The following is a 13,187-nucleotide window of genomic DNA, read 5'->3' on the forward strand; positions in this document are numbered from 1 at the left end:
GCCAGTGCATATCTCTAAAAATCGACAATACACACCAAAAAGCTGGACATATGACATAAAGCCTTGTCGTTTTTATATTACTTCAAGTCGTTACTTCTTCAGATGCAACATCCTCGATGAAAATCCCGTTACTTCAAAATTACAATGTAGAAAGATTGTCATTCGGGAATGGATTGTTCTATGGTAGGAATTTTGGCTATATGGCGAGTTTTATATTTATTGTCGCTTTGACTAGCTTCCATGATGAATAGAGCTATTAGGAGCCTTGTTGTACGTATTAGATATGTGACGAAATACACATGGAAAAGTACAGCCTACAAAAAAACTGTGATACAGCTAAAGACCCTATTTACTCCATTTACCGAATTAAATAAATAAATATATATATATTTTCACAGGAAAGTCTTTAAAATCTTGGTTTGCTTTACATATCGTCTCACTACTTTACAACCTCAAATTGGGATTCTCTCATTCAGTTTTAGGAAATTTATCGTCATTTCATTTTTTCCCTGGAATGTTATATTAGCCAACCCTACCTTTATTCAGAATTATGAATATATGCAAGGATCATCAATAGCTGAAAACCTCAATCACGAATTCACGATAGAATAATATCAATTTATAATTGACTAGCAAAAAATGTGTAACATTTTTGCTCCAAAATTGTTAATATTTTAATTGCAAAAACTTTCTGGTTACAAGTTACTTCTACTTTTCAATATATATTTGCAATTAACTCACATTTCTGACATGTATAATTGGCACTGAAACAGCTAATAGAACAGGTAGTAAACAAGAGATACAAAATGCTAGGGGAATATAAGATTCTCAAGTATATATGATTTAGATTAAAATTGGTACCTTTCATCCCCTAGTAAAGATTGTAGATATCTAAGAATTTGGTCCCTTCCTGGTTTAAAGGTCACACAAAATTGTAACCATTTTGTTTCTCACATAGGGATAGCGATAGTATTAACACAAATACTCACACACGGTTGAAATAGCCCCATTCGGAGCCCGTTTGTATATTGTTGGTGCGAAATGATTTCTTCCAAAGACCTACACAATAACCTGCTCTCTGCGAGGCACATTATAGTATCTCATGGGCTGGATTGCTTTGTAGGGCATGACGGGAGGTTTCAGAACAACCGGAACCCCATAATCCCATACGGGCACCATCGCACCGGAAGCGGAAGCAGCCTCGATCTGGGCCCTCAGCATTCTCTCCTGTTTCCACTTCCGGCTCACGCAGCAAACGGAGATGGAGAGGATGAGGATGATGGAGCCCAGGCCGGCACCCAGGTACAGCATCGTGGTCCAGTCGCCCTCCCAGCCGATGGTGTTTACTTCACCCGCCGTTCCACCCGCCTTCCCTATACCGTAGGAGCCACGGGGAAGGTGGTAGGGTCTGGAAGGACGAGATCAAGCGAGGGTTAATTTTTGGAGCAAACAGAAAATTTATAATTCCCACTTGAAAGGTAACATTTGCAAAGCAGATGCATAATGTTTACCCTTGCATATGGTCTGCTCTGTTAACTCTTACTCAAACACATTGTCGAATATACATGTATGGTCAGACAGAGTCTAAATCCCTCCTGCTAGAAAATTGCAACATGATGTAACCCAACACTAGTTACCATGGGGACAGAAGTCTGGTTCAGGACATGTTCTTGATAGAAGTGAAGTAACACGACATGAAATGATAATTAAAAAAATGTGTTAAAACTCACTCATCTGGTCCAGTGTCCATAATCTCGTACAGACTTTGCTGGATTGTCTTCACTGGTTCTTTATCCTCGGTAGTCATGTCCAGGCTTCTTCTCTGAATCATGTAGGAGTCACCACTATAGTTCCCACTCCCCATGATCCAGTACACTTCTGCCGGATCCATGACGAATATTGCCAGCAGGCCTGGAAGCAAAGAAACAAAGGGGATAGACTATCTTCTGTTAATGAATGAAAGACCTTCATTGTACGTTTATGCTCTCACAAGCTAAGTACAGGTCATGAATAAACAGGGAAAATACTACAGCAATTACACATTTAAGTTAAAAACTATACATACTAAGGTGATCTATTTACAGGTTCAACATCTCGTTTTTAGGCAGTAATAGATGTACGAATGTATGAAGCTAATGATACATGGTTTGTCAAGTTTCATAAGGAATACGATTTTTTTTCTTTTTCTTCTAAACGTCTAAAGCTGGGAAACTTATCTATTATACAGGTATAGGGTGAATCCCCCTTATTTCTGTTTAATGCACAGTCAGCTACAAAATGACACTGATCCTCAATTTGATCTAAATCACATAATTAACAAATCCGTTGCGGTTATGTCTGCCTTTCTCTGTGTTAATAGAGCCATGTTGTAAATAGCACCCAGTGAGTGTTAGGAAAGGTGTCGTTTCAAGCTGATTGTATTATGTTTGCAGTAAAGAATGAGGAATGATGCGATTATGCTTGTGATACGCAAAAAAACACACATACAGTTACTCAAGGATCTGGATATATGATTTTGGAAACGGTCAAACGTTTCAGGCAGCATCCACTACCTTTCGTCAGTCACACTGGAGAGTTGTCATAAAAGCATGTTTCTAAAGCACCAAGCATTGGTATGCAAACCAGTAGTTGTAGTTTGTAGTTTGAAAAAGTTAAATAAATCAAGACAAGGATGATAAAAATCATATTTTCATGGATGCTACCTGACCGTTTCCAAAATCATATCCAGTTGCTTGTGTAACTATTTTTGGCGTATCTTGGTTATGATTGATGGTTTTGCAGACAACCTATGATGTTTATTATAATTACATTAACAGCATCCGTCTGTTAGTATCTGTTTAACTATTTACTTTTCTTTTCATGGTTAGACATACGGATAGATGGATAGACAAGCATTACAATCTATGTGTTTTATAAACTTTGATCTGTGACTCTGTGAACTATAGACGTAGAAGTGTATTTGTAACATTTACTCCAAAGACCCCCTAGCGATACACACACACACACACACACACACACACACACACACACACACAAACGAACGCACACACACATGCACACAAACGAACGTACACAGACAAACACACACACACACACACACACACATAAATACACAGAGACAGACACACGCACACACACACTTTTTAGACACTACACCTTTGCTATGAATCAATATCTTTCGGCAAGATGTATTTAGATTATCCAGGAGATAATTATTATCAAAAGGAGAAAATAATCGCAAAAACAAACCATTGTTCAGACCATACCGTTTAATGTCAACACATCGCTATCCAGGTAGGAGGTACAAGATGATACAAATTCGAACTGAATATATTATATATACAGCTACAATTTTGTATACAACGTATTATGATGTACATTCGCAGACTTACGTATAATATATTCTACACATCATGCACAGTACTGCAACATTATATGTGACATCGGTCTTCACTACATGTAATACAATTTGACATACTATATAATCTAATTAAAAAGGTCTGGTTGTGACTTAGATCGTAGGCACATTTGTGTACGCAACATTTGACAACTGTACTCTTGTTTCTGTTTCTGAGTCAAAACAGTCTGAACATTTAGAAGGATCTATTTCCCCAGTGATATGATGTTATTAATAAGGCAAGACGTGTTTACAATATCTATAGATACATACAAAGTATATATGCTAGTATACTTACATTAATCAATTCTTGGGCTGAAATCATTGGAATTTAGGAGACTTTTCTCAGAAGGTTTACTTCATTATACACAAATATTGCTTCCGTTTTGCATTGCTTCTTTTGGCATTGGACTAACTGTCATGTGTGCCTTTTCCAATCTTCTTATTCTTCGTCACTTTGAAGAGGAATAGTAAGCTTTAGATTTGCTTACAAGTGTGTATAATAATTACAACCTTATTACATGTACAACCCCCATGCACCAGCAAATAATGCCCGCACATATTATGTTCCTGTTGCACATTACATTACTTATTGATATGATTAACAACCGTAATATCATTTTACGATGTACCAACAATTAATAATGACATTTTATTTTTTAACACAAAATTATCATTCCAGTTCTACGTATTGAAGTATCTTCATCAACAGCAAAGTCAAGATGTTCAACTAACTGAAGATGAATTATTAAGTTATGCAAGTAATTATTTGCTATGCTGACATTTTAGACTGCCTGACCCTATTACATCTAAAACTACACTCAATCCATAAGTTTAGATGCCTTGTAATCAGTATTCAATGCAAGCATTACAAGCATTTGGACATTACTATATACTACGTACAGCTAGGAAGGTAGAAGCTACGATTATCAAGAAAACTGACATAAAATTGTTTTCAAGTTGCCTATCAAATGTTGGGTTTTTACTGTAATACTTTAGTACAAGACAACAGTGATGTCATGTTGATATGTGTAATTTGTCGAAAACATATATCGAAGTAGACACTTTAGGTTTATAAATATTACACATTTCAAGTTGTAAGTCACTTATCTTACATCTCATGATTTACATTTCATGCAGATATTACTGTTTTTACATATACAAATGGTACATCATGATGCTAAAGCCTACACCATAGTAACAATACTTTTAAATCAACATAATCTATCTTGAAAAGCCATGCATAGTATTCCCCATGCTGGTCGAATTGATTATTCCTTGAAAATCTATTAAATGAAAAAGCGTCAAGCATCAAGCTATTGTTATATTCACTTTCAATACATAAAATATCTACAACATGTCTACACAAACATTAATAATAAATCACTATATGCTACAGTTACTTTTCAAACAAAATCTTGGTAACGCCTTTAAGCTTATGCGCGAAACATCACGAGTAATTAACACAGCTAGGCTTGAAATGAGAAGTCTGAGACGTGCCTGTACATGCAGAAAGATGTGGTACAATTCGATCCTGAAGGCCCCGAGGGTCTTCTGTCAAATAAACTATACAATAACCTGTTCTCTCGGTGGGCAGGCTGGGTATCTCCACGGATGGGTATGTCCATTTTTCACGGAGGGTGCTTGGAGGAGAACCGTCTCCCGTGGGCCCCAGAGGGGCACCATGACTCTGTAAGCAGCCTCTAGTTGAGCCCGTCTGATTACCTCTTGTTTTTCACGCTCCCTAAGCAGGCAGCAGACGAATATGGCGAGGATGAGTATGACCGAGCCGAGCCCTGCTCCTAGATACATCATGGTGGTCCAGTCGCTCTCCCATCCTAGTGTTGTGACGATCCCCGAATTTCCTCCCGCATTTCCAACTTTACTGCCGACCCCTCGTGGAAGGGCAGTTGGCCTGGATTAAAGATGTCAAAAAAAGAGAACTGTTGAATCACATCAAGAACAAAAACATCAAGAATTCCGCACAGGGGAAATCTGATGAAGGTACACTCGAATGTCGTATTGATTTATGTACTAGCCTGTTGCGATTGCTTTTTTAGGTGTATCATACAGAAATTTAGGGCCGAATTTAGGACAAATTCGTATGCATTCGTTATCAAATCACGTCTACGTATGTTAGAATGTCTGCTGATGCTTACGTGTCTTCTGCGAGGTCCCAAGCGTTGATTATACTGTGTTCGGTCGTCTCTACTCGTTCCTCATATTCGGCCGCCATGTTGAGATCCTAGCTGTTGATTATGTAAGGTGTGTCGGAATCGTTTCCGCCGACGTCACTGCCACATCCGGCTGTCAAACCGTCAGGTCAGCTTTGTTGTTGTTTTTAAAAACAAAATCTCCACGACTCAAATAACGACAGTACAATGCTGAGGCTACTAGTATTTAGCAAAGGTCTGGGTATGCCCCACAAGCTGTATCATTAGCTTTCTATGATAAATGGTCCACACGGTAAGCGGGTGCGTTTTCTAATGAAATGCAGAGCCCAGAGGCATTTTACATCACAGCCAGGAGAGCATCGTTAGATAATTATAGAACCAGGAATAAAGATACATGGGACATTGATGAAACGACTCCTCCTGCAGAAGCATAAAGAAGGCTTTAAGAAGTCAAGTCACATAGGAGCGTTTTATCTCTGTAGATATTCAAACGCATCTGTTTCTGCCACTTAGTACGTTATCATTTTTTTTTACTTGAAACTCCATTCTAATGTAATAATCATTGTTATATTCATTTGTTTATTTTATTCAAATGTATCTGTTATGGTTTCTGCCACGGTACGTACGTTTTCTATGTATCACCTGAAACTCAATTCTAATTATGTAATCATCATCATCTTTATTTGCATATATTCATTTTATTCAAAGGTATCTGTTATGGTTTCTGCCACGGTACATACGTTTTCTATGTATCACTTGAAACTCAATTCTAATTATATAATCACCACCTTTACATGCATATATTCATTTTATTCAAATGTATCTGTTATGGTTTCTGCCACAGCACGTACGTTTTCTATGTATCACCTGAAACTCAATTCTAATAATGTAATCACCATCTTTATGTAATCACCATCTTAATATGCATATATTCATTTTATTCAAATGTGTCTGTTATGGTTTCTGCCACGGTAGTACATTATCTATGTATCACCTGAAACTCAATTCTAATTATATAATCACCATCTTTTTATGCATATAATTATTTTATTCAAATGTATCTGTTGTGGGTTCTGCCACGGTAGTACATTATCTATGTACAATGTATCACCTAAAACTCAATTCTAATTATATAATCACCATCTTTATATCTATATCTTTATTTTATTCAAATGTATCTGTTATGGTTTCTGCCACGGAACGAACGTTTTCTATGTATCACCTGAAACTCAATTCTTATTATATTATCACCACCTTTATATGCATATATTTATTATATTGAAATACATCTGTTAAGATTTCTGCCACTTAGTACGTCATCTATGTTTCACTTGAAACCACATCATTGATTTTTTCATACCCTTATCTTATTGTTTATTTTTTTTATCGTATGTGCGATTGGTCCCCCCTCACTGTATGCAATCATAAATTAAATTAATTGCATACCGGAGAGAATTAACAATAATTGAGGGTTTTGGAACGTTTCCCAAAGATTTGGAGTTATCGATGTAGCGTGTGATAAAGACATAAAATTTGCAGTGTAAAATAACGATAAGTAACAGAAAAATGAAGGAAAACATGACAATTTGTAATGAAAGTTATTTCTGTTCATTTTATTCCAATATCTCCAAATATATCTTATCAGGAACCTTATCTAAATGGACAACCATTAAAATAACATACAGTGTACCCAGATCTTTTGGATTCAATGATATCATTACTAATATGCAGCCATTCACGTACGTACAACAACACAAGCCTTTCTAACAACACTGTTCATTATAAACATACTGATGAAATACCACCCATAATTAATTTGTTGTAGTCTAATCATTTTGTTTTAGTCTAAATGAAAGCGAATTAGAGTCCTATTATTATCTATTTATTTTCTTGTTATGCTTAAGCAATATCTACTAAGAGCGATCATTTATTTGTGCACATTATGTTAATAATACAGACTGTCTTAATTGTTGTACGTTTTAAACATTATACCAAACATACCCTTAACACTGCATTTACAAAACCATACCTTCATGCCATCAAACGTCAACGAATATCACTTCTCTTAAGACCATGATCTATTACAGGCAAAGCAATGCAGTACACTTAAGCTTCCCTACGAATATGTATCTTTATTTTAACCTTATGGTATCTTAAGATAGTATTGAGTTAAAGGTAATATATAAAGCAATCAACAATACTCTATTGCGTTGCTATGCGTGACCAATAATGGACGAAAACCGAGATGAATTCATAGGCAGTATTTAAAGAGGAGGCCCACTGAGTCATGGAGATTGCTTCGGCTGCGCATTTCGTTCCGAAATGTTCACCATCACCGCAGCTTCAGCTGCATCGGTTTCAGCCCTCTTCCATTTCTTCAGCAGTTTCTTCCGTCTGTATAGCAGGCAGCAAACAATGAACGCAAGGACGGTAATGGTTGAGATGAGCCCGATGCCGATGTACAGCATGATAGTCCAGTCCCCTCCCCATCCTAGCGGGGCCAGGCTTCCTCCACCGCCGCCCGCTGGCTTGCCGAAGGAGATTACACCACGGGCAAGGTAATACGGTCTGCAAAGTGTTGACATCAATATTAATGCTACGGCACCGATAGGGTAAGAGCACTTAGGGAGCGTACGTTATTTTCACGGCACAAGGTTAGAGATAGACACTTATTTTGTAGTATAGCTATGTTAACAGCGGTTAGAATGCAGGTTAGTAGCTATGGAATTGGTTTAGGAAATAAGATAGTTGAGGACTAACTCTTCAGCTGTAACGTCGACGATGTCATAGAGATTCCGCTTGATCGTTTCCAACCGCGTTTCGTTTCTGGTCGCCATCTTGAGAGTGCGTCCATGGATCTTGTGAGCTGCGTCACTTCCGGTTCCGGTGGCAAGCGTCCAGTACAGCTTGGACGTTTTCAGGAGGAAAATTGCGACGAGGTCTGGAAAGAATTAAGGAAACAAGCTTTGTTCTATCAGTGAAGTGTCATTTTTACGGCCAAATGAGTGATCTTCTATACGGTGCTTAAAATACTTAAAGTTACAACTATTGCTTGAAGCTCTTGAAAGAATTATTAGAAATGGTCTGATTGAATTTAAAACGGACATGGCTACCACTAAAGTTACGTTTGCATATATGACAAACAACAAGCGATTTAATATATGTCTTTATTTATCTTAAATACCGTTGCTTCACAAGTGATATACTTTTATAGATGGTGTAGTTAATTTTACGAAAAGAGTTGACATCGGGAGGAACTATAATCACAACATAGTCACCACAGTTACAAATGCAAATAAATGTTGGACAGAAGTATATATAATGTATCATATCAGACTGAAGTTACATACTTTTACATTATACTTTATTATGAATATCTATACGTTATGAAATTGTACAAACGGTCAACAAGTACACCCATAGATATAGTGGAGAGCCAATATGGCCCATAATTACATTGTAACAATTGACTATATTTTGCCAGTGGAAATATTTTTTGTCCAGTAAACATCAAACATTTGTACAAAATGGTTACAACTGACGGGGATTTTTCTTCAAACACGAATTAAAAGTTTCGATAGTATTCACTATAATGCATACCTTATAAGCTAAAAGCAACAAGGATAATTTTAAATCTGAGAATCATTTCTATTCTGAAATGGAATGTGTAGAGAAATTCCACCTGTGCAACATATAGATAAAATTATTTTCACACTTGCAACTATTTAGCAACAGTAATTATAACGACCAAGACTGCATTATATTAATATCCTCTTGCATAATAAAGGATGGTATTCAATAGATATGTACCCTGTATAATATGTCTATTTACTGCATTAAATACATCGCCATTGTTAGCTAAAACACGTTCCTTATGCAGACAATAGGACTATGCCCACACATATTGAACATCAGATATAGCCTGTTTTTCTAACTCATCATTCAGTGACAGGAAGATACATCACATTACAATGAGGTACAGGGTTGAATAATGAGATAATAATGGCTTATCTTATTGCACATTTATCACTGCACGAATGGTAACAAGACTGGAATAAAATTTAGATTAGATTTGACTGGAGACCATATATCATGTGTCAAGTATTGCTGCGATCTACGGATGTGGCGTTTATTCGTTTTCCCTTTGGATTTAGAAACCATCTTTGATGTGTCTCCTGGCAATCGATATGAACCTAATACACCTCTTTATCGTATTCGTGGAATCAAAATGGAATATAGATGCGGTGTCTATGGAGAATAAACTATAGTCCTATAGAAATAGAAATATATGTATAGAAAGCCCTATAGAAATAGAAACTATAGCAATAGAATACAGAAACATTAAAATTTACAAAGATATTTACAGACAGATAACGTATTTTATGTCTTTTACTCACAGAATTATTTGAAATGCTCACTTTTTTAGCTAGTCGACCCAAACATAAAATAAGTGTTGTCTCTTTTTTTGTACCAAAAATCAAAATGATTACCCTATTGCACGAAATTCTGTTCTCTTTGGGGAAAATGATCTAAAGACAACTGCTTGCGGCTATATTTTTCTCGACGTCGGTCACTGCACCGTTTCCTGACTTCCTCTAACTCGTCTTTGAGTTTCGTTTTGACCGTCTCGTAATTCAACGTACAGAAAATACAAACTGTGAACAACCCTTTTTAACTCCAGGCCTTTGATTAGAACTTACTAAAATTGCAGAAGTATGTAAGGAATCCATTGCTATTCAACCGCTCCATATCAAATTGTAAAAGGAGAAAGGGAAGAAAAAAATTATATACAAATGATGGAAAATTCGAAAACTGAGAGGAACTTATCGATGCAATCAGTGTAGGTACTAGGTAGATACTTTTCTTCTGAAGAATATAATACTTGAACTGAAACATTTTCTACGGTCATTGGTCCGCACGTCTCTGAAAAACACCCTAGCTTCGACATGTAGGGCCCGGCAGTCCAGCTCAGTCCAGCTTAAAAGCTATCCTTCCTCCTCCAACTCCTAGACGTCTTGGACTCAAGCCGGAGGTTTGAGAACCACAGGTACGCCTGGATCCACTACGGGAATCATGACTCCGGACGCAGCCTCTATCTGTGCCCTTCTAACTCTCTCCTGCTTCTTCCGTTGATGTAGCACACAGCAAACAAAGATGGCCAGGATGAGAATTATGGCGCCAAGACCGATGCCTATATACAACATGGTTGACCAGTCGCCCTCCCAGCCGATTGGATTGGCCACGCCGCCGCCGCCATTCGGCTTTCCGAAGCCAGCAACACCCCGAGGAAGGTAGTACGGTCTGAAGAGTACACAAGGTTGTATCAGATTCAAAACTAAAAATACTAGCCTAACGTTTGCTTTGTCAATTTGAATATGTCGTTTACAATGTTTTATTACAGGTCATAAAAGTTGTAAATGCAATTTTAGCATTAAATTTTGTAGATATTATTATGAAACTCACTGTTCTGGCATGTCATCCACAACGTCATATAGACTTTGTTTTATAGACTCCAGACGGTCATTTCCGGTCGCCATGTTGAGAAAGCTTCTGTGAATCTTGTGAGATACGTCACTTCCGGTTCTAAGGGTCCAGTGCACGGTGGGTGGACGAAGGACGAAAATTGCGAGAAGTCCTGGAAAAAATTAAGTAAAGTATACTATTCTCTCTTGCCTCCCCTATCTTTTACTACTTTTATATTGCTTTGCAAAATGTATCTCAAGCTAGGTTATATGAGAGTGAAGACAAATATTTTAACCACCAACACATTAGTCAAGTGATTATTATACAAATTATTCATTATGTGCCTCACTAGTCATTGCACTGGCATAATCATTGAAGCTTTTCTACACACGTATTCTGCCATTGCTTTGTTCATTGCTCTTTCACGCACAATGAAGCCTAACTATTCTAAAATGTTAAACATGAACGAGTAATAATAAACTGCCGTGTGCTTATGTGATATTTGCTAGTATGATGGGCACAAAATCTTATAAAGCTAAATGGGCATATACGAAAATGTTTTGGAGCTTCTATAATCGTCCTTCAACCAACGAATAGTAACACATTGAAACCGTAACCCTAACCCTTACCCTGTCGGTTGGTGACTTCGTATTGCAATTTGGACGCGAGACAAAAGACTATCCCCAAGCGAGTAGAGAGACTTTGTGTTGGCGGATATTACTGCCAAACAAGCCAGGATCAAGATCAAGTTCGTGGTAGTCCTTCTAATCAACCCGGCAGCTTAACTTGGCAATAGTTTGACTAGTACTCGGCAATAATCTGTACTGGTTGATGACTGGCTAATGAGTGAAAGGAACCGCAAATATTGATTACTTCATTGGACAAGGTACTGGGGAGAAAAGAAACGGCACTAGAGAGAAAGAAAGAGAGAGAAGAGAGAAGAGAGAAGAGAGAGGCAGAGACAGCGATAAACGGCGCCAGACAGACAGAAAGAGACAGAGACGAAAAAAGGGATCAAATATTGAGTTACTTTTATCAAAACAGATACTGACAGAGAAAGAAAGTGATAGCTAGAGAAGGAGATAAAAACTGAAATAAAGCAAAGTTAAAAAATTGGTGCTTTTACTTTAATACTGAGCCTTAAAGTTGGCTAATGCCATAAGGCCTCTGCGTTATTGAAAGCTGTACGCATGGGTGCCTTGACATAAGCTTCGTCTAAACTGCAGAAGATTAGAATCAGCCGGAATTGGGGTCAATGGCTGCAGGCAGAGACGCACTGTCTGGTGATAACGAACCGCATATTGTCTCCTCCTTATTGAGTGTACTCAGTCTGATAGAATGTGCTGCTTGTGCCAACTGTGTAACGGCTGCGTACGATAATATCGTAACCTTCAGCGGCACAAAATGCCACAAACTGAAATCACAGACATCCCTTGCCTCATCAAGCATTCCCTCTGCCATACCAGGGTGCATTCCATTACCTGTAGCTGATTCTTATATAACCTGATATTTATCTGCTCTACTGGGCATTCACTCGTTTTAACAGTTTTATCTAAAGAGCTTTTAAAAGGAAAACTTATTTTCCGCGTAGAGCTTCTTTCCACTTAAGTTCATGACAGCTGCGTATGGATAGTATTCGTCCTTGGGCTGACCCTTTTGGTTCTAACAAGAGTGTGTGTGTGTTTGAAGTGGGGTAGATCAAATATAATGAGTACGTACGCTGGAAAAGGTCACATGTTTGCATGATGTACCATGACCTTCATCAACTAGGCGAACAGAACTCTCTCAACCACATCTTTCCTGCTCCAGGTTTCTCCAGGTCAGAACTTTGACACAAACTCACTGCAGCACTCCACAGGTCCATTGCCAAATCAAAAAGATTCTGTGCCTCTTCTAGCTGAACCACACAAACGTTTAATTTGCTGTTATAAAATTGTTTACCATAACACAACTGTGGTTTATTAGATAATGTTACTTGTGTATATACCTTGCTTTAACTGTTTATTGTTGCTTCTGTGTTACATGTGGTGCATGTATTAGCACGATGGTCAGATTTGGGCCCAAAAGTCCCAATCCGCTACTATGGAGATCGAATCCCCCGAACCCGCGAATCTTGTTCGATATGACGTCATTCGAATAGAGCGGGCGTTCGA

General features: G+C 37.7%; 4 protein-coding genes across 4 annotated transcripts; all 4 read right to left on the bottom strand.

The window, feature by feature from the left end:
* Window positions 1-1,019: 1,019 nt before the first annotated feature.
* On the bottom strand, window positions 1,020-1,903 carry LOC109476363. Its single transcript, XM_019777298.1, has 2 exons — window positions 1,731-1,903; window positions 1,020-1,408 (listed from the first exon to the last, which is right to left on the bottom strand). Exons 1-2 carry the CDS (start codon window positions 1,889-1,891, stop codon window positions 1,060-1,062), a joined length of 510 nt encoding a protein of 169 aa, XP_019632857.1. The 5' UTR covers window positions 1,892-1,903; the 3' UTR covers window positions 1,020-1,059.
* A 2,997-nt stretch (window positions 1,904-4,900) lies between these two features.
* Window positions 4,901-5,723, bottom strand: LOC109476368. The gene is made up of 2 exons (XM_019777303.1): window positions 5,557-5,723; window positions 4,901-5,312 (listed from the first exon to the last, which is right to left on the bottom strand). The coding sequence occupies exons 1-2, from the start codon at window positions 5,631-5,633 to the stop codon at window positions 4,964-4,966; spliced, it is 426 nt and encodes a 141-aa protein (XP_019632862.1). The 5' UTR covers window positions 5,634-5,723; the 3' UTR covers window positions 4,901-4,963.
* Window positions 5,724-7,819: 2,096 nt separating this feature from the next.
* LOC109476373 lies at window positions 7,820-8,506 on the bottom strand. The gene is made up of 2 exons (XM_019777306.1): window positions 8,332-8,506; window positions 7,820-8,139 (listed from the first exon to the last, which is right to left on the bottom strand). The coding sequence occupies exons 1-2, from the start codon at window positions 8,406-8,408 to the stop codon at window positions 7,857-7,859; spliced, it is 360 nt and encodes a 119-aa protein (XP_019632865.1). The 5' UTR covers window positions 8,409-8,506; the 3' UTR covers window positions 7,820-7,856.
* Window positions 8,507-10,463: 1,957 nt separating this feature from the next.
* Window positions 10,464-11,200, bottom strand: LOC109476374. The gene is made up of 2 exons (XM_019777308.1): window positions 11,035-11,200; window positions 10,464-10,872 (listed from the first exon to the last, which is right to left on the bottom strand). Exons 1-2 carry the CDS (start codon window positions 11,106-11,108, stop codon window positions 10,593-10,595), a joined length of 354 nt encoding a protein of 117 aa, XP_019632867.1. The 5' UTR covers window positions 11,109-11,200; the 3' UTR covers window positions 10,464-10,592.
* Window positions 11,201-13,187: the final 1,987 nt, after the last annotated feature.

Source organism: Branchiostoma belcheri, unplaced genomic scaffold, assembly GCF_001625305.1.
Source record: "Branchiostoma belcheri isolate BF01 breed outbred unplaced genomic scaffold, Haploidv18h27 scaffold37, whole genome shotgun sequence".
NCBI classification, from domain to species: domain Eukaryota; kingdom Metazoa; phylum Chordata; class Leptocardii; order Amphioxiformes; family Branchiostomatidae; genus Branchiostoma; species Branchiostoma belcheri.

Coding starts and splice junctions, on each gene's coding strand:
- LOC109476363 (XM_019777298.1), bottom strand. CDS start 1,891: ATGGATCCGGCAGAAGTGTACTGGATCATGGGGAGTGGGAACTATAGT. Junction 1,409..1,730: donor ATGGACACTGGACCAGATGA/GTGAGTTTTAAC, acceptor TCGTCCTTCCAG/ACCCTACCACCTTCCCCGTG.
- LOC109476368 (XM_019777303.1), bottom strand. CDS start 5,633: ATGGCGGCCGAATATGAGGAACGAGTAGAGACGACCGAACACAGTATA. Junction 5,313..5,556: donor TGGGACCTCGCAGAAGACAC/GTAAGCATCAGC, acceptor TCTTTAATCCAG/GCCAACTGCCCTTCCACGAG.
- LOC109476373 (XM_019777306.1), bottom strand. CDS start 8,408: ATGGCGACCAGAAACGAAACGCGGTTGGAAACGATCAAGCGGAATCTC. Junction 8,140..8,331: donor GTCGACGTTACAGCTGAAGA/GTTAGTCCTCAA, acceptor AACACTTTGCAG/ACCGTATTACCTTGCCCGTG.
- LOC109476374 (XM_019777308.1), bottom strand. CDS start 11,108: ATGGCGACCGGAAATGACCGTCTGGAGTCTATAAAACAAAGTCTATAT. Junction 10,873..11,034: donor GTGGATGACATGCCAGAACA/GTGAGTTTCATA, acceptor TGTACTCTTCAG/ACCGTACTACCTTCCTCGGG.